This window comes from Colobus angolensis, unplaced genomic scaffold (assembly GCF_000951035.1).
Source record: "Colobus angolensis palliatus isolate OR3802 unplaced genomic scaffold, Cang.pa_1.0 Scaffold9, whole genome shotgun sequence".
NCBI classification, from domain to species: Eukaryota; Metazoa; Chordata; class Mammalia; order Primates; family Cercopithecidae; genus Colobus; species Colobus angolensis.
The window spans coordinates 2340195-2361276 of NW_012122931.1; the positions used below are offsets into that span (position 1 = coordinate 2340195).

At 42.8% G+C, this 21082-nt stretch overlaps 1 protein-coding gene across 1 annotated transcript in view; it reads left to right on the plus strand.

Annotated features, from left to right (window-relative positions):
* SETX (senataxin) overlaps nt 1-18814 on the plus strand; it is a 103235-nt gene extending 84421 nt beyond the window's left edge. Inside the window, exons 20-25 of the mRNA XM_011931431.1 lie at nt 1544-1731; nt 2611-2703; nt 4411-4575; nt 8077-8175; nt 10181-10268; nt 15306-18814. Of these exons, the coding sequence (XP_011786821.1) occupies nt 1544-1731; nt 2611-2703; nt 4411-4575; nt 8077-8175; nt 10181-10268; nt 15306-16052 (1380 nt within the window). The 3' untranslated portion in view covers nt 16053-18814. The remainder of the gene's footprint in view (nt 1-1543; nt 1732-2610; nt 2704-4410; nt 4576-8076; nt 8176-10180; nt 10269-15305) is intronic.
* The last annotated feature ends 2268 nt before the right edge of the window (nt 18815-21082 follow it).

Here is a 21082-nt window from a genome sequence, read left to right on the forward strand (position 1 = left end):
AAACCCTTTGATGATTTAAAAAAAAAAAAAAAAAAAAAAAAAAAAAAAAATCACACACATGAATAGGTTAAGAAGTAGTGCCTTTTTTCCACTCTCATAGTTTGTGAAACAAGTTTATTCAGGCTTTGTACATCTTCAGTACCAGTATCTTTCACATCACTCATGAAGATTCCATCATCTTAGTGAAGTTTTCAGCACATTTTTACTTCCGGGTTATTTAAGATAAAGTGCTTTTTGAAACTTTCTATGATGCTGCCATTGGAAAGTATATCCCAAGGCACAACTGTAATAACATCAAGACAGTTTATCCCGTTTGTCACTTCGGTCACTGTTTTTCAGATTGCAGAATATAACCCGTTATTTGGTTTGTGAAATCCATTTAGCACAGCTTGGGCATTCCTAATTCAAAAATTTGAAATGGGCCGGGCGCGGTGGCTCAAGCCTGTAATCCCAGCACTTTGGGAGGCCGAGACGGGCGGATCACGAGGTCAGGAGATCGAGACCATCCTGGCTAACACGATGAGACCCCGTCTCTACTAAAAAAAAATACAAAAAACTAGCCGGGCAAGGTGGCGGGTGCCTGTAGTCCCAGCTACTCGGGAGGCTGAGGCAGGAGAATGGCGTAAACCTGGGAGGCGGAGCTTGCAGTGAGCTGAGATCAGGCCACCGCACTCCAGCCTGGGTGACAGAGTGAGACTCCGTCTCAAAAAAAAAAAAAAAGAAAAAAAAATTTTGAAATGCTTCACTATCTGAAACTTCCCAAGTGCTGACATTATACTTAAAGTTCACGCTCAAAGGATGTGCTTGTTGGAATATTTTGAATTTTTGGATTAGGGATGGCTAACACATAAGTTGAGTCTGTTTCCTTCACTGGAAATTAAGTCCCGTGAAACTTAATTTCACGGGAAGTCTTAGCACTCCAGATTATAGGTGCTTAGTACACATTAGATGGATGAATGAAGAATTTTGTCTTCAAAAGGCTTGTTTACAGTGGCATTCAGTATGTCTGACTGTGAGGGTATACCCCCGGAAATAATTGTTAAAATCTGTGTTACATTTCTCTGCTTCCTTTATTGTTGGTTTTTTTGGGTGGCATCTTGTAGCATCAAAATAGCATCAGTCGTCTTTCATGAGATCGTATCTCTTTCATTAGCAGTTTATGAGTAGAAAATACCCCCACATGTATTCAAGATTCATGGCATTTTGGCTGGGTGTGGTGGCTCATGCCTGTAATCCCAGCTACTCAGGAGGCCAGAGACACGAGAATCGCTTGAACCCGGGAGGTGGAGGTTGCAGGTGAGATCATGCCACTCACTGCACTCCAGCCTGGGCGATAGAGCGCTACTGTGTCTCCAAAAAAAAAGATTCATGGCATTTTGAGGATCAGAGTCAGAAACACCTTTTTTGTCTGAAGCTGTGGTTGGTAATCTTATGCTACCTGAACATTGCCATGTACATATTAGATCTCAGTAATCGTGTTTATAATAGTAGGAAAGATAGAAATGAATTCTTGGAAATTATTGCTTTATTTTGCCCCTCACAGAAAGCACAGGAGTATGGCTACGACCAGTCAATGATGGCTCGCTTCTGCAGACTGCTGGAAGAGAATGTAGAACACAACATGATCAGCAGGCTGCCTATTCTGCAGCTCACTGTGCAGTACAGGATGCATCCAGACATATGCCTCTTCCCTTCTAATTATATTTACAACAGAAACTTAAAAACAAATAGGTGAGTTCCCCTTACTGCTCGTGACCTTAGTAGTTTAGCTACTTATGAAGAATAGACATTTTACTATCTTCTTCTTAGGTCTTGTCATAAAAAGCATAAATCATAGAGGATTAATAATTTTCTCTTGTTATAATAGCCATCGTGTTGAATACAGCAGAGCACATAGAAATGAAAGGGGGAAAAAGTCACCTGTATTTAAACTAACCAGAAATAATCACTGGTAACACATTTTGATATATCCGCTTTCAGTCCTTTTTTTTTTGGAAGACAGGGTCTCATTCTGTCACCCAGACAGAATGAGTGCAGTGGCACAATCCTGGCTCACTGTAGCTTCAAACTTCCAGGCTCAATCGATCCACCTGCCTCAGCCTCCTGAGTAGCTGGAACTACACTCAGTCACCACCATGCCTGGCAAATTTTTGTATTTTTGTTTTTGTAGAAACGGGATTTCACTATGTTGCCCAGGCTGCTTTCAAACTCCTGAGCTCAAGCAATCCGTCTGCCTTGGCCTCCCCAAGTGCTGGGATTACAGGCGAGAATCATTTCAGTCCTTTTACCATGCATATCTTTTTTTACTTTTTAAATTTTTGAAGGAAAAATGTGGGACCTTACTCAACATAGTATTCTGTGGCTTACTCTATTATGAGTGTCTTTCCAGTCATATTTGTTATATTTTAATAATATAGATACCTTTCCTAGCACCAGGAAAGAAATAGAATTTGTTTTGTACCTTTCACTAATATACATATAGAAAAGAATATTCCTGTTATCCCCTTACTTGCCCCAGCCCACATCACCACACAGAAAAAATTGTAGTAATACCAAAATATTTTCTTAAATCTTGACTTTATTCTGAATGTTGACTGCTTTTTTTTACAGACAGACAGAAACCATTCGATGTTCATCAGACTGGCCATTTCAACCATACCTTGTGTTTGATGTTGGAGATGGTTCAGAAAGACGGGATAATGAGTATGTTCTCCTCTTGCCTCAGTCCTCTGATAGTCCCAGAATTGTTACATGATTTGCATTCATATTTCTGTTAAATACATTTCCTATACACATCTCTCTGCCTAGTGTCAGGGCACAGTCATTTTCACTTAAGTTGATGCTTCTTTTTTCTGTATAATGAGGATAATATTACCTAATGTCATAAGCAAGCACTTGAGTAGATACTTGTTGAGCTCACAACAGTGAGGAAAACAGACGTGCCTATTGCAAGATGGTGATCTCATGGGAAGACAGACCTTCACCAGGTAATCACCTAGGTAAGCAGTTATTCCAGTTGGGTTAAGTACTGTGAAGGCTAAGTATAAATTCAGTCGAATGAAGATGTGAAAGGGAGGAAGGAAGTAGTGACAGAGGTTGGATGGTATTGGGTTGTGAGTAAGGGCATGTGTTCAGGTGGTCTGTATATGACAGCAAAGAGGAGTGGTGGTGTTGCTAGATAGCGGCAGTGTCAGAGGAGCTGGGGATTCTTGTGAGAGACTAGGGGAGGAATGGTCTAGGGGTAGCATTTGTTGGCACAGATGCAAGCACCACTCTGTCATGAAGTAGGAGGAAACACAAATCCCACTTATACATCATGGGATGACTGCAGAGCAGGTGGCATCCTCAGGTGAGAATCAGGTGTTAGATAGGATACAGAGGTGGAAGGAGGGAACACTCATTGAAGAGGCTAAACATACAGAGGAGGAGTTGGCCATGGGATTGTAGTGCTGGAGGGACTGCAGCCTAAAGGTTTTAATGGGACCTGTTGGAGGAGAGCAAAGGATTGCAAGTTAAGCCTCAGAGCATCAGGAAGGAGGGTTATGAGCGGAATGTTGACCAGAGAGGGTTAATCTGGGAGGGGACCAAGGAAAATGAAGATTTCAGGGATGGAAGAGATGGCTCGCTGACTGGGTTGTCCATATAGTAATTCTCAAAGTTAGGAGAATGGGTATTTAAGGCTCGTAAAGCAAGGCGGGTAAGGTAGCCTCAGGAATCAAGGGATGGGGGCAGTGCATCCCCTGGTCTTGGTGCATTTCGGGTCTTGTATGGTCATGAGGGAGCGTGTGGTTTCAGGAGGGGTTGAGAGTACCAGATATGAGACTGGTGAGGACTATAAAGAGGACATGAACCTGCTCCAGGGCCCCATGTTGTTCAGCTGGGGTCAAGTGGGACACATCCTTCACATTGAGTCTGTGTGGATGGCAGCTGCTCAGTTGCGTGGTGTCTGTTGGATGCAGCCAGTGGTGGGGGATGAGGAAGATCATACATCTAAAGCATTTTCTCAGTGTTCAGAAGATAGTCAATCCTTAATTCATGTTAGCTATGTCTTATTCACATCCTTGTTCTTATTAATACTGCTGTTCTTACTACTGCTATCCCTCTTTTAACAGATGAAGAAAGTGGTGCCTAAACTTCAGTTGATTTCAAACTCTTTTCTCTCTACGCTTCATTTTTCACTGGGCATTTCACTTGTATTCATATTTACCATAGCATTTTCACGTTTATTCATATATACCATATTAATGGTCATGGTAACAGCCTCTTGGAGTCACTGCTAGCTGAATAAATGATGAAACCTATCTGCCTGCCATTTGCTATAATGGGAAACAAACTCAATGGAACTTAAGTTAGCAATTAGCCTGCTATTAGTTTTGATAACATTGTGTTTTCTTTTTCCATCTTGTTTAGCTCATACATAAATGTTCAAGAAATAAAACTGGTGATGGAAATAGTTAAGCTTATTAAAGACAAAAGAAAGGATGCTAGTTTTCGAAACGTTGGCATAATAACTCATTACAAGGCCCAGAAGACGATGATTCAGAAGGATTTGGACAAAGAGTTCGATAGAAAAGGGTGAGATATTTTTATAAATATTTCCAGTTTTCTTGTTGAATTAGATTGAGAGGATAAAGAAGGAAAGAAGAAAAGAGAAACTCTTAAGGAGTGGTCTGTGCAGATTGCTGATACGGCACAAGGAAGCTGGGATGCTGCTGGCTTTCAGACACTTGTGCTGTGGAGCTCCTGGGTAGACAGGGTACTTCCTGGCAGTTGGAATGTCAACATTCTCCTTGGCAGTGGAATCGACTAAGAAACTTGCCAGGTCTTTACCCTTCAGTTCCATGACTTGTTCATCAGAATTCTTGTTCCAGCAAGACTAAAAGTGACATTTCACTTTAAATAAATGACTTAACCCTTGCATTGCCTTTATGTGTAGAATGAAGATCATGTTTTTGTTTCCTTCTTACCTCAGCAGTAAAATTAAAGATTTTTTTTTAAAGATTTTTTTAAAGATTTAAGGTTATGGAAATCCATAACCTTAAAATCATCTTAACTTACAAGCACGCAGACTACCAAAATAGAATCTAGAAAACAATAGAAAATCAGACCTATAGCCTGGGTGCAGTGGCTCACACATGTAATCCCAGCACTTTGGGAGGCTGAGGCGGGCAGATCACCTGAGGTCAGGAGGTTGAAACCAGCCTGGGCAACATGGTGAAACCCCATCTCTACTGAAAAAAAATACAAAAATTAGCTGGGCGTGGTGCATGCTCCTGTAGTCCCAGCTACTCGGGAGGCTGAGGTGGGTAAATCACTTGAACCCAGGAGGCGGAGGCTGCAGTGAGCTGAGATTGCCCCACTGCATCACTCCAGCCTGGGTGACAGAGCGAAACTCCATCTCAAAAAAAAAAAAAAAGAAAAAGAAAAAAATCAGACCTATATAACAAATAATGAAACATTTCCCAATAATGAAAAGCCCAGAACAAGCTAAGCTGGTAAATTCTATCAAATATTGAAAGAAGAATGAACACCAGTCCTTCTCACATGTTTCCAATAAATAGAACACTCACATTCATTTTACGAAACCAGTATTAAACTGATAGCAAAGCCAAGGGAAGGCATCACAAGAAAACTACAGACTCGAATCCCTATGACTACAGATACAAAAATAGTGACTCAACAAAATAGTGACCAACTGAATCCAGCTGTTTATTAAAAGGATTTATACATCAAGACCTAGTGGGATTTATCCCAGGAATGTAAGATTGCTTCAACATATGAAAATCAGGATGATATACCATATTAGAAAAATGGGAAAACCCACATAATCAGCTCAGTAGATATGAAAAAAAATTGCACAGAACCCAAAACCCTTTGATGATTTAAAAAAAAAAAAAAAAATCCAGGAATACAAAGGAACTTTTTTCTTGAGACGGAGTCTCGCTCTGTCACCCAGGCTAGAGTGCAGTGACTGGATCTCAGCTCACTGCAAGCTCTGCCTCCCAGGTTTATGCCATTCTCCTGCCTCAGCCCCCCGAGTAGCTGGGACTACAGGCGCCCGCCACCTCGCCTGGCTAGTTTTTTGTATTTTTTAGTAGAGATGGGGTTTCACCATATTAGCCAGGATGGTCTCGATCTCCTGACCTCGTGGTCCGCCTGTCTCGGCCTCCCAAAGTGCTGGGATTACAGGCTTGAGCCACTGCGCCCGGCCCAAAGGAACTTTTTTTATTAATAAAAGGCAATTACGAAAAACTCATAGCTAACATTATACTTGATAGTAAGAATGAAAGCCTTTCCTCTAATACCAGGAAAGATGTTTGAAACTCTTACTATTACTGCTTCTTTTCAACATTGTACTAGAGGTTTTAGCCAGAGCAGTTAAGTAAGGAAAAGAAGTAAAAAGCATCTTTATTGGAAAGAAAAAAGTAAAGCTATCTCTTTTGATAGGTGGCATGATCTTATTTCTAGAAACCCTGACAAAGACACTATTAGAGATAATAAGCTTAACAGGATGCAAGATTAATATGTAAAAGTTGATTATATTTTGATACAACTAGCAACGAACAATCTGAAAAGGAAGTTGAAACAATTCCATTTACAATAACATCAAAAAGAATAAAACACTTCGGAATAAATAGAACCAAAAAGTATAAGACTTATGTTCTGAAAACTGCAAATATTGTTGAAAAGAATTAAAGAACACCTAAATAGGCCAGGCGCAGTGGCTCACACTTGTAATCCCAGCACTTTGGGAGGCCCAGGTGGGTAGATCACCTGAGGTCAGGAGTTCCAGACCAGCCTGGCCAACATGGTGAAACCCTGTCTCTACTAATAATAAAAAATTAGCTGGGCATGGTGGCACACGACTGTAATCCCAACTACTCCGGAGACTGAGGTAGGAGAATCACTTGAACCCGGGAGGCGGAGGTTGCAGTGAGCTGAGATCCCTCCATTGCACTCCAGTCTGGGCAACAAGAGTGAAAAGCCGTCTCAAAAAAAAAAAAAAAAAACCTCAACCTAAATAAATATGAAGACACCCTGTTTTCATGGACTGGAAGACTTAGTATTGTTTTGTTTTTTGCATTTTTTGGTGTTTTTTCATTTTTAGTAGAGACAAGGTGTCACTAAGTTGCCCAGGCTGTTCTCAAACTCCCAAGTTCACATGATCTTCCCAAAGAGCTTGGATTACAGACATGAGCTACCATGCCCAGCCAAAGACAGTATCAGTGTGACCATTTCTGTAAAAAAGGCAGTTGGAATACATCTGTAGATCAATTTGGGGAGTGCTGCCATCTTAACACTAAGTCTTAGTAACTTGTGCTGTGTTACCACAAGAAATATTAATGAAAAAAAGGGATGAAGTTCTGTTACATGTTACAACATGGATGAACTTTGGAAATGTTATGCTAAGGGGAAACAGTCACAAATAATTACATTTTGTAATTCCATTTATGTGAAACTCGCAGTGTAAGAAAATCTGTAGAGACAGAAAATAGATTAGTGGTTGCCGGGGAATGGAGAGAGGAGGAATTCAGGCTAACCTCCAAGAAAATATTTTAAAAATTTTTAGCAGCCGGTCATGGTGGTGCATGCATCTCTTTGGGAGACTGAGGCAAGGAGGATTGTTTGAGCCCCAGAAGTTTGAGTCTAGCCTGGGCAACGTAGTGAGACTCTCTCTTTCTCTGTCTTTTTTTTTAAAGTTTCTTAAAAAATAAAGACTGTAAGGCCAGGCAAGGTGGCTCACATCTATAATCCTAACATTTTGGGAGGGTGAGGTGGAAGGATTGTTTGAGGCCAGGGATTTGAGACTAGCCTGGGCAATATGGCAAGACCACATCTCTACAAAACATGGAAAAATTAGGATGGTGATCCATGCCTGTAGTCCTAGCCACTTAGGAGGCTGAGACAGGGCTCTAGTGTTCAAGTTACAGTGGGCTATGAATATGCCACTGCACTCCAGCCTGGACAAGAGTGAGGCTAGCCTATCTCTCAAAAAACCAAAAACTAGTTTATAAATATGTTTATTTAATAATTATCTTCCTTTTTCCAGTAAATATGTTTCTCTTTTGTAAATAGACCAGCAGAAGTAGATACTGTGGATGCGTTCCAGGGTCGGCAGAAGGATTGTGTTATTGTTACATGTGTCAGAGCAAATAGCGTGCAAGGTTCAATTGGGTGAGTTACTGTCATTGTTGCTCTTTTATACATTGTTGCTTGTTTATAATTCAGGATTAGGTTCATTATCACTGTTAGAGAACACCATTTGCTTTCTTAATTTTCTTTTGTGAAAACCTGTGTAATATTATGAAAGTTTCTCTTTTTTTTTTTTTTTTTTGAGACGGAGTCTGGCTCTGTCGCCCAGGCTGGGGTGCAGTGGCCGGATCTCAGCTCACTGCAAGCTCCGCCTCCCGGGTTTACGCCATTCTCCTGCCTCAGCCTTCTGGGTAGCTGGGACTACAGGCACCCGCCACCTCGCCCGGCTACTTTTTTTGTATTTTTTAGTAGACACGGGGTTTCACCATGTTAGCCAGGATGGTCTCGATCTCCTGACCTCGTGATCCGCTCGTCTCGGCCTCCCAAAGTGCTGGGATTACAGGCTTGAGCCACCGCGCCCGGCCGAAAGTTTCTCTTTTAAGTTGTGAAATAGACCCATTGTTAGATCTTGGTACAGTCTTGGCCCACTGCAACCTCCACCTCCTGGGTTCAAGCAATTCTTCTGCATCAGCCCCCCAAGTAGCTGGGACTACAGGCATGTGCCACCACACCCAGCTGATTTTTGTATTTTTCTGTAGAAAATTTCGCCATGTTGCCCAGGCTGCTCTCAAACTCCTGAGCTCAAGTGCTCCATCCGTTTTGGCCTCCCAAAATGCTGGGGTTATAAGCCTGAGCCACCGTGCCTGGTCTTGGTGTCTTTTATATTAACCCATTTCATAGTGTGAATCTGTTCTTTTATTTAATAAGATTCAAATAAACAATTAGATTAAGTATACTTTGCAGAGGCGTGTTACTCTCCGTGGTATGTGTCAAAGTGTCATTGTTTTTTGTGTTTTCCTGCTTTGGCTAAGTTTGTTAACCTTAACTACTGTCAGTGTATTTAAGATGCTAAGGACAATCTGTATGAGTGACAGAATATTCCCCCAAGCCCAAGACTTACATAATTACTTGTTCTTTGTCATGAGAAGCAGATAGAATTTACAGGTTATAGATTAGTTTGTTTTCAAATAAAATAGTAATTAAAGTAATCTTCGCCTCTCCCTGGGATGGGCTGCTTATACAGATACCAGTTATATCTCAGGGTCAGTTTATAAATAGTCCTTTCTCTCCCAGCTAATTTGAAATTTCACTTTTGTCGTACATCAATTCTATTTCTGAGCTGTTGAAGTATTTATCTGCTGTTCATGTATTTCTACACTAGTTCTACAATATCTTAACAACCTGGATATATTTAAATGTAAGAATAAAGTGAATGGGCTGGTACCACATTTTTAGGATTTTTAAAGTCTTCAAGATTGCACTGTTAAAATTTCCAATTATCTCATCCAGGTAAAAATAGGAAATTGATAGATACATCACTTTGAAGGAAGCCCTGAGGTTTTGGTTTGTTTACTGTTTTTAATAGGAATTCTGTGCCCGGTACCCTGTATTGGGACAGAGAGTAAGAAAGCACTGTGACTTCTAGAGGAGTGGAGGAATCCCGGAAAAGCTGCCTGCAGTCCACCTGTGTCTCACATGGGCATGCTGAGTCATTCCTAGAGTCCACTTGTGTGTCACACGTTCACGCTGTCATTCTAGAGTCCAACCTGTGTCTCACACAGGCGCGCCGAGTCATTCTAGTCTACCTGTGTCTCACATGGGCACGCTGAGCCATTCTAGAGTCCACCTGTGTCTCACATGAGGATGCTGAGTCATTCTAGAGTCCGTCTGTGTCTTGGGCATGCTGAGTCATTCTAGAGTCCACTTTGTGTCTCACACATTCACGCTGAGTCATTCTAGAGTCCACCTGTGTCTCGGGCATGCTGAGTTATTCTAGAATCCACATTGTGTCTCACACGGGCACGCTGAGTCATTCTAGAGTCCTCCTGCGTCTCGGGCACACTAAGTCATTGTAGAGTCCACCTGTGTCTCACACAGTGTGTTAAATCATTCTAGACAAAGAAGGAACTCTTTTTTTATTGCCTAGATTCCTGGCAAGTTTGCAGAGATTGAATGTCACCATCACACGAGCCAAGTACAGCCTCTTCATCCTCGGACATTTGAGGACCCTGATGGTAGGTACCAGAGAGCTCAGAAATTTACCCATTGTTACTATTGTTTGTTTGAGTTTTTGTTCTTATTTTCCATCAAAGTGTAAATGATTTCTGGATTACAAAATAATGGTTGTTATGTTTTCCAGCAACTTCTTCCTAGGAGCTTTTGTGTACACGTGAACCATTCGCCTTTTTTCAGCCCAGAACCCAAGTATCTACACTGGGCTCTCAAGGTGACCATTTTAAAACAAATTATCCACATCATAGGATTATTGTTAAGAAGGTATATTAAATCCACAAATGTAAAGTGCCATAGCAATTACTTGGCACTTAGTAAACACTCAGTAAATGTGACTGTTTATTGGCCCAGCTTAATGCCAGAGAGAGTTTGCAGGCGCGTGCTCTGCTCTGCTTTTTTGCTGGCACTGGGAGCCATGCTGCTCACTCTGTTTCTCCAGCACTTAGCGTCTCCGGCATTCTTCTGCCAGGGCAGGCGCCCCTCTGGAAGAGGTGTACGAGTTTCCAACTTTAGTAGACAAATGGTACAACTTAATTCACTGATACCACAGCTAGATGTCTCACGTATTTGCTGTTTGTCTCATTAGGGGTAATAACTTTGTAGGTTTTCTCATTTCTCTTTTTATAAAGTCATTGATTTCATCTAAGAAGAGCCAACTTGGTGGCTGTTTCCCCTGGTTTTGGTTCCTGCCACCAGGTGGCGCTCAGATACACCTTTCTCGTTTCACTCTTCTCTATCACCTCCAGCCTTTGTCGTTTGTGTGCCTACTCTGAAGGAAGTTTTAAAAGCTGTGTACCTTTTATTTTTATGTACCTCCCATTTTTAAGTTGATAGAAAAAATCTTTGTAAGTTTAAATATTACTGAAGATTATGTTTCTGATGTATTATCAATATTGACATTTTAAAATACAGCAATTAACACGATTACATCGCTCTTAAATATATTCAGTGGAATAGAAAGCAATATTATTTTATTTTTTCCTCTCTTTGAAATTGTACTTCTATTCCTACTTGTTTGGGATAAGATTCACTGGGGTAATCTCTTTTTAGAATTAAAAGCCTTTATATTAATCTCACTGATCTACATGTCTCTCATGATAATTTCTGTGTAACTGGAAAGTTTAAAAAGTTGTATTCCCCCCCCCTTTTTTTTTTTTTGGATACAGGGTCTCGCTCTATCACCCTGGCTGGAGTGCAGTGGTGCAATTACAGCTCACTGCAGCCTCTGCCTCCTGGATTTAAGCTATTCTCCCTCCTCAGCCTCCTGAGTAGCTGAGACTACAGACGCATGTACCACCACACCCTGCTAATTTTTTGTGCTTTTAATAGAGACAGGGTCTTACCATGTTGTCCAGGCTGGTCTCAAACTTCTGGGCTCAAGTCATCCCACTTTGGCCTAAAAAGTTGATTTTTATAACTACTTGGGGAACCCATGTGAAGGATGCATGCAACCTCTCAGTGCTTTCTTTGCAACTTCCTGTAAATCTATAGTTATCTCAAAATATAGGTTTGGATTTTTAAAAATTGCTTTTCCTGTGACGATAAGGATCTGAGTGTTAAAACGTGATCTCTTGTCAGTTGAATAGCCTGTTAACACTTATTTGTATAGTTGAGCAAAACAAGATAAATATTTTTAATATTACAGATTTTGATTGTGGTTTTTTTTTTTTTTTGAGACGGAGTCTCGCTCTGTCACCCAGGCTGGAGTGCAGTGGCCGGATCTCAGCTCACCGCAAGCTCCGCCTCCCAGGTTCACGCCATTCTCCTGCCTCAGCCTCCCGAGTAGCTGGGACTACAGGTGCCTGCTACCTTGCCCGGCTAATTTTTTGTGTTTTTTAGTAGAGACGGGGTTTCACCGTGTTAGCCAGGATGGTCTCGATCTCCTGACCTCGTGATCCACCCGTCTCGGCCTCCCAAAGTGCTGGGATTACAGGCTTGAGCCACCACACCCAGCCTTGATCGTGTTTAAACCTGAAAAGTAAATGAAATGTTACTAGAGATACATCTTTTAGTGATGCCTTGATTAAAGGAGCTTCATGGACACTACTGCTTTTCATCCTCCCTTTATTTGGCAACTCAGGGTGGATGTTAATGTGTCTTGGCAGTGCACTCTGTGGATGGATGAGGCCCATCGTGATTATGAAGGGTGGGGTGCAGCAGGCAGGGCAGCCCAAGGAGGACATGGGAAGCTGGGGCTTGGAAGTTTATTCTATAACCCTTTTTCACATTCCGTTTAGACAGTGTTTGGGAGCCCTTGGGTCACACACCCTTCCACAACTGTACGGACCACTGACCTCCAGCTAATGGCACTGACATTGTCTTCACTCTAGGAAGGCAGTGCTACAAAAAGAGACAGACTAGAATATAAAAATTCCCAATTTGTCAGCTGGGCTTTCTAACTTTTTTTGTCCTTGGGCTTTTTCTTTGTTGTTTTGGGGATTTGTTTTTGTTTTTAATTTTTTAGCCTAGTTCCCCTTCTGGAAATGGGATCAATCATTAAAGTGTTTGATTTCCTCTGAAAAACCAAAGCTAATTGTGTCTGCTCAGAACTGTTTTTGTGATCTTAGGAATGGATTAAACACCAAGTTTAGGTGTGGTAAACTTAGCAAAAATAGCAAGGCCATCTGCTTCACATATGTGTTTGAGCCCCAGGCTAAGGATCTCTAGAGATCTGAGTGAAAAAGAGAACTGAGCCACAGAGCCTGGCACTCCCTCCACAGACCTGTCTGGAATATGCCAGCCACCGTGCCAAGCGTTTTATTCTGGTCACATGACTTCTCCAAACCTTAAAAAACTACTGTGACGTCAGCTTATTACCGTAGTTTATCAAATTCAACAAACCATTCATTATAATATGCACCACCACTATTTTATGTACCATTATAGACTATGATACAGTGCTTTATTTTCACTTAGAACTTTCATATTTATTGAAAGGACTCTTTTAAGACTTGAGACAGATTTTTATCACATTCTTATGCATACATAAAAGAGAAAATACAAGTAAAATCATAGGTTAAGATATTCCTAAAAATATTTCACTTTCAGAATCTAGCACGAAGGAATCACTTCCCGGTCCATAGTCACCAGTGTTGCCATTCATCCTCAGTGCAGTAGTAAGATTGGCAATTTAGCGGTTGCTAAGAGTTTCACCATTGTCTCCAGGATTTTCTTAGAACCCTTGATCTCCAGTGTATAAAGTTTTTTTGTTTTTGTTTTTGTTTTGTTTTTTTTTTTGAGACAGAGTCTCACCCTGTTGCCCAGGCTGGAGTGCAGTGGTGCAATCTCAGCTCACTGCAACCTCCGCCTCCTGGGTTCAGGTGATTCCTGTGCCTCAACTTCTCAAGTAGCTGGGATTACAGGTGTGTGCCACCACACTTGGCTCATTTTGGTATTTTTAGTAGAGACGGGGTTTCACCATGTTGCCCAGGCTGGTCTTGAACTCCTGACCTCAGGTGATCCGCCTGCCTCGGCCTCCCAGAGTGTTAGGATTACAGGCGTAAGTCACTGCGCCCAGCCCAGGGCATAAGTTTTAATGCTGGTGTTTTCTTGTCTTATCAGAAAATGTCTGTAGAAGGTTTTCGGGCGAGATCTTTAAATGGTTTATTGACTAAAAGTCTAAGGGTTATAATTGCCTCATCATGAAATCCCCAAGGACGGGTACATGGCTAAGAGGGTCCCCAAGGTCAGAAATGGTAAAATGTGAAAGCAATGTGCACTTCACAATCCATTAAATAAAATATTACTCCTATTTTACAGATGAGGAAACAGGCTCAGAAAGGTCAAGTGACTTGACTAAGGTCACACAGCAAGTAAATACTGTGCAGCCTCCCTGCTTCCCTGACATATCCTTAGGAATAGTACAGGAGCCCCCATGAGAGGGTAGCTATCCTTTTTCTTCTTCTCTTTCTTCTTTCTAAAGAGACCTGAGTTCTAGTGGTTGTAAAGCAGCAGCCTCTTCTGAGGAAACTGTCGGGAAGAGAGGAGAGACGGATGTGTTTGGCGACTTTCCCAAGATGGGATTTTATGTCTTAAGCTCCTCTAGGAAACAGGCAGAAAGTGAGATGATCTCTTGGAGATCTCAGTGATGAAGATGTTTTAGCCATTTGGGGTTTGGGAGGCCTTTGGAAATCCAATGAAAGCCATGGGCCTTTTTCTGGAATAGTCACATGCACTCAGAAGTTTGCTTTCTGAAACCAGACCTTCCTGTTTCAGAATGTTAGCCCTGCCAAGTGGTGTAGGCAGTACTCTAGATCACTAATGTCCAAAGGACCTTTCTGTGATAATGGAAATGTTTTGTGCCTGCACTGCTCAGTACAATAGCCATTAGTCATGTGTGACCGCTGTGTACTTCAAATGTGGCTACTGCAATTTAGGAACAGAGTTTTATATTTTGTTTTATTTTAATTAATTGAAATATAAATAGCAACATGATGCTCCTAGTGACTAGCGCAGACTTGCACTGCAGTTGAATGCACTGATAAAAATGGTTGAAGTTCAGCCAGGTGCGGTGGCTCACACCTGTAATCCCAGCACTTTGGGAGGCTGAGGTGGGCGGATCATGAGGTCAGGAGATCGAGACCATCCTGGATAACACGGTGAAACCCCGTCTCTACTAAAAATAAAATAAATTAGCTGGGTGTGGTGGCCTGTAGTCCCAGCTACTTGGGAGGCTGAGGCAGGAGAATGGCGTGAACCTGGGAGGCTGAGGCAGGAGAATGGCGTGAACCACCAAGATCGCACCACTGCACTCTAGCCTGGCGACAGAGTGAGACTCCATCTCAAAAAAAAAAAAAAAAAAGGTTGAAGTTCTCCCTTACAGGCTGTGACCAGGTCTTTTTTTTTTTAGGAATGGGACTTTATCATTTTGTATTCGAATTTATTTTTTCATTTCATCCTTGTTTGACAAGTAATGAATCTTGAGAATCTATTCATATAATAATGTATATTATTTGTTCAGAAATGAAAGCTAGAACTCTATGCTTCCCAAGCAGTGTTTCTTTGGGGTGTAATTCTTTCTCCCTTCTCATTGTTTCAAGGAAAACCAGCATTGGAATCAGCTCATTCAGGATGCTCAGAAGCGTGGTGCCATTATTAAGACCTGTGACAAAAACTATAGACATGATGCAATGAAGATTCTGAAACTCAAGCCTGTGCTACAGAGAAGTCTCACTCACCCTCCTACCACAGCCCCAGAGGTATCCAGACCCCAGGGTGGCTTGCCCAGCAGCAAGCTAGACAGTGGATTTGCCAAAACATCTTTTGCTGCTTCTCTGTACCACACACCCTCTGACTCCAAGGAAACTACTCTTACTGTTACTTCAAAGGAACCTGAAAGACCTCCTGTTCATGACCAACTTCGGGACCCACGACTGCTGAAGAGGATGGGCATTGAGGTCAAAGGAGGAATATTCCTATGGGATCCACAACCCTTGAGCCCCCAGCATCCTGGAGCAACACCTCCTGCAGGAGAGCCGAGCTTCCCTGTCGTTCACCAGGACCTGGGCCATGTACAGCAGCCTGCTGCTGTAGTGGCTGCTCTGAGCAGCCACAAACCTCCCGTGCAGGGCGAACCTCCAGCTGCCAGTCCTGAGGCTTCCACGTGTCAGAGCAAATGTGATGACCCAGAAGAGGAGCTCTGTCACCGGAGAGAGGCCAGGGCTTTCAGTGAAGGCGAGCAGGAGAAGTGTGGTTCCGAGACCCCTCACACCAGGAGGAACTCTAGGTGGGACAAGAGGAGACTGGAGCAGGAGGACAGCAGTTCCAAGAAAAGAAAGCTTTTATAGAAAAGCCCAATGACATGGGCCAGCAGCCACAGCATATTGTGAACTGAAGATGACCAGCTCGGGGAACCATCTAGATAGCTTATTTGTTTTTGTAAGGAGCTTGTGTGCTGTTGGAAAATACAGAAAATGCATCCTTAACACCTGAGCCTCTGGTCATCTTCAGTACTTTCTCTAAAAAGAGGGCATTGTGTATCAGTAATAATGTCCTTGAAGTCAGAGACCGGAAATGTTGATCTCTTAGTCTTCTATAGACGGGGAGGTCAGACTGGAGTGAATGTTGTAAAAGTTGAAATGTATATTTGTATAGCAAATAACAAAATCCTTTTAAAATTTAATCTAGTAGACTGCTTTTCTTTCCCCTGTTTAAAATGTTAATCATTTTTCGACAGAACAAACTTTATATTAAAAAAAAAAAAAAAAGATGGGAGGAGGGCAGGTCCTTTCAACCATTGTTAGGGCAAGACAGATTTATTTAACAGCCTAGCTTGGAATAAGCTGAGTTAGTGCTGGTGTCTCTAGCTCTATTTAAAAAAAAGCAACCCCCCCCCCCCCACCAAAAAACCTGGAGTCTCCTGGGGGTCACTTTGGGCAGCAGAGTTGTGTTAGGTAAAATCCTGCTGACATGGTGCATTTTTAGACACAGGCCCAGGGTATTCTGTTTCTGTGACGAGTTCATTTACCTGTTTAGTATGCACATAGTTCCCTAGCTAAAATCCCTAATCTTCTTGAAAGAGAAGAATATGGAGTGAAAGAATAAGTCTTGAACTATCATTCAAGTGCTCCCAGCATGTTGTGAGCTTTGTGTGACTGGTGAGGTACAGGCATGTAGTTGCCAAATGCTAGATTAGCGCTGACTCAGCTGTGGAAGAATCACCTCAGCTTACAGATGTCAGACAGATGTAACTAGTTTTCCAGAAAGCCTGAGAAACTGTGTTTAACATTTCCCAAGGGACTCTGGTCACCAGGCAGCCTGGGAACCGCTGGGGCAGGCCAAATAGAATATTTTGGGCGGGAAAGAAGCACCCGGTTTAAAATGAAGAGTAACCAGAGGAGTTCAGAACTGGGAAGAGAGTGGCAGACTTCCTGTAATCTTGAGAAATCATCTACCTGGTGAAAATACATGCTGTTTAGAATATCTGATAGGTGTTTCCAGTTACCGTTAGAGGTGATAGTGTTTTTGTGGGGGAAAAAAATTGGCCATGGTGAATGGAGATCGAGGAGGCTCAGGACAAGGGAGGGGCGGGCTGCCTGATTCTGTCCAGTTTTCCAAGCAGCCACACAGTGAATTGGAGTATCCTAAACATGAGAATGTCCAGCTGACAGTTGTAAAAACTAGGGGTCTGTAGTGAATGCAGTGCAGCCCCTAACCTCATTTGGGGGTAGGAAAGTAGCTGAAGGTTCATGTGCATTATTTGACGTTTCCCTTGTCATTTTTAAGCAAAAAAGGATTTTGTGTTAGAAATTCTACTTGAGCAGATTATAAAGAGCTTTAAAAAACAACTTTTGCTTGCCAAAAGTTTGAACATTCGGTATCATTACCTGTGTCTCTCTCCCTTGTGTCCAGACATCTGACTAATGTCGGCTGAACACTCCTGAAACCCAGGCAGCAGGTGACTTCCTAGAGTGCTTTGTCCCCAGAGGCAGCTGCTGCTTCCTGTGTGGGGGCGGAGAGTTTGTCCTTGGCCATGCAGTGTGTGACAGTTCAGGACGGGGAGGGATGGGCCCCACTCTGTCTGGGTCAGGGGCTTTATCAGCCTCTTCCATGTGCCTTTGGGAAGAAATATCGTTACTTGAAGTTTACTTTTCTGTTATCTTGATGAAGTGCCCATTTTAGCAGACACTTGTAGTGGTGACCACTTAGGGAACGTACGAACTCCTAAGCTTCCAAAGGGAGGCGTGGCAAAAACAGTTGGGGCCAGGATGTCTCCCACACTGCTTGTGTTAATACTGTTAACACCTGATTTGAGAAGTTTTCTCTAAAACGCATATTTTGCTGCCACACACTGAACAATGTTATTTCCAGTTAAGTTTGATGCCCGTTCACCTGTTGGTTCACCACTCACCAGATCTGATTCTGCAAGAATCAGTGGTAGAACTACGTCATCCTTTCTAACAAGTGAGCCTGTGTCCTGTGACGGCCTTTCACAGCGGAATGCAGTTGTCCCTGACATTACTTTGGAAACTTCACTCGTTCCAGTTGGTACAAGTATTTGCCAAAGGCATTTCATGTGTTTACTGTGGCCCCTCTTGATGTGGCTGTCAGCGCAGCGTTGTTGAACAGGGCTATTATTTTTACAGGGTGTAAAGTGTGGCTCTTTGCTTTGTCTTTGCCATGGCATTAAAAGAAAGTTCCCTGTCTTCTTTCAGTATTAGTTATTTCAACATGAATATGTCCTACTTACAAACTTGTTTCTTTGTATATTACTTTCCTTGGATTTGTTGTGCGCAGTTTGTTGAGTTGTATGTTTTGGTGAATTATCAGCAGTAAATTTGACAAGTATGTGTGAATAACCTCCTGTAAATGAATTTTATAGCAAAAATGTACTGAACTATTTTTTAAAGTTGTGCAGATTAGCAATTTTTTGCTATAGCTTTGACTTTTCTATGCTGTGAATTAATAGCTGGGATTTGGCAAACAGTAGCCCTGTTGTCTTTGTTAAACCCTACATTTTAAGAGGAAATGGCAGAATTAAAAGCAGAAACAAGACAGACATGGATTAGAAGTTATGTATTACTGAAGTAAACTACAAGGTACTAACATCCATTTCGTCTGCCATTTGGTTTGCTTTATGCTGCAATTACTTGGTGGGGATTTGTGTCATTCAGACATAAAAAGTTTCATTATCCAGCCCAGCCCTCCTTCCTAGCTCCTTTTGGACTCTGTACAGTAATGAGGTGCATTGAGGCCAGCTGTGCTGTTCAGTTACCGACTGAAGTTTGGTCCAACAGAAATACATGCTCATCATGAGGCCGGAATTGGGGTGGAGGTGAGATAGGAGGAACAGATGGACAGTGACCCGTGAAAGGAGCTCCCGGGGCACTGGTGGAGGGACAGGGTAGAATTGCTCTGGCCAGGGGTTGCTGATGGTTATAGAAGTGGAACACACTTTATAAAACAATAACTTCAGGAAATGTAGTCAGCTTCCCCACCCTTGTGCCTGTTAAAAGGCACTTGACCTCCGCCTCTGTGTCTCTTTCCGTACCCAGAAGCGTGTGCACACAGCCCACTTGGCCGGCTTGGTTCGTTCAGTATGCATACACAAATTACCAGGGAGGTAAAATGGGGTGTTTGGGACTTAGGGGGAATAATAAATTTGCCCAATGGCCAGGCGAGAGATGAGTGCTGCATGGTGGTCATTTGTGGAATTTGTTACTGCGGCAGCCTTAGCGACGGTTTTTGAAGTCACCAGACATCTCTCTCCTGACCCATCCGCCCCCACAATCGCCCCCACCTCTTGGGGTTCACCATTCATTGAGGAATAAATAATTCAGGGAGGAAACTAAAATTTAGCCTCAGCTTAAATAGAATTGATAGTGTCGTACAGCACCACACAGGCAGTTTCTGTACACAAGGGATCCCTCCATGACTGAAAAGACCTGAGTTATCGTCACCCTGTCCTACTGTACAGAAGGCATTTGTCAAGTCAAATGGCAGAAATGGCATTTGTAGGTTGGGTGTTTGAAACTGCGGGAGGAGGCACTCTGTTGCTGTCCTGTCAGCTCAGTAGACACAGTTGCCTTTGTTTTCAAGCAGCGTTACAACAGAATTGTCAGATTGGTAATTTTCAGCCTTGAGTTTTAACATTAGGGAGCACATTGGGCTCACCTGGGGGACTGTTAAAAAACATTCTGATTGCCTGGGATCCATCCTAACATGACTGATACAGTGGTTTGTGAATGCAGCCACTAACCCTATTTTTGTGGTGGTGTGTGTGTGTGGTTTGTTTTTTGGTTTTTTGAGACAGAGCTTTGCTCTGTCTCCCAGGCTGGAATGCAGTGGTATAATCTCGGCTCACTGCCACCTCCGCCTCCCAGGTCCAAGTGATTCTCCTGCCTCAGCCTCCTGAGTAGCTGAGATTACAGGTTCCCACCACCACGCCCAGCTAATTTTTGTATTTTTAGTAGAGACGAGGTTTCACCATATTGGCCAGGCTGGTCTCGAATTGCTGACCTCAGGTGATCCATCTGCCTCGGCCTCCCAAAGTGCTGGGATTACAGGCGTGAGCGTGCACACCCAGCCCAGCCCTTGGGTTTTTAACTTGTTTTTTTTTAGTTTTTAAAAATTTTTGCTCATCTGATTGCAATTGCTTTTTTTTTTTTTTTTAACTCAGGTTTTTAAAAATTCACTCCCAGATGATTCCGTTGAGCAGCCAGCATGGGAGCCTGGCTCCTTTGAGGTCAGGAGGAAAGAGAAGCTCCAGGAGCCCAGAGAGGGTCATGTGTGCCTTCTTCAGCACCTCATCTCCGGGTACCCTGGACAAGGTGTTCAGAAGGGGGTTTCCAAAGACAGCAGAGCAGAGCCAAGAGAAGGAAAATGAAACAGCTCGGGTGACTCCTGACACCACTGGAAGGGAGAAGGGAGAAGGCTCCCCAAGTGTAGGAAGAGCCGGCATGAATCAGTGTGGCTAATGAGGTCTCAGGCCATCCGTCTTGGGGGTGTTCTCTGGCCCCCAGCAAAGGGATGCCAGAATAGCTGTTCTCTAAGCAAGAAAACACAGTGTCAGCGCTCTGAGTTTGAGGAACCCATGGTGCATGCAGTGAGTGCTTGTGGTCTGCAAGGCATCCGCGCTCCCTGCGTCATCTCTGAGTTCTCCCACGAAGCCCCTGATGCCCACGCCAGCATTCCCACTGCACAGATTTTAAAACAGGGTTGCATCAGTGAAATGATTTGCTGAGGATGGTAAAGCTAAGAACTAGCAAAGCTGCCGTTCCAAACTCAGTTCTTATTACCCCAAAACTCTTGCTTATAATCATTACAGTAGGTACCCGAGCAAGACCGAATGCCAAGCTGGCCACACTGCTGCAGAAAT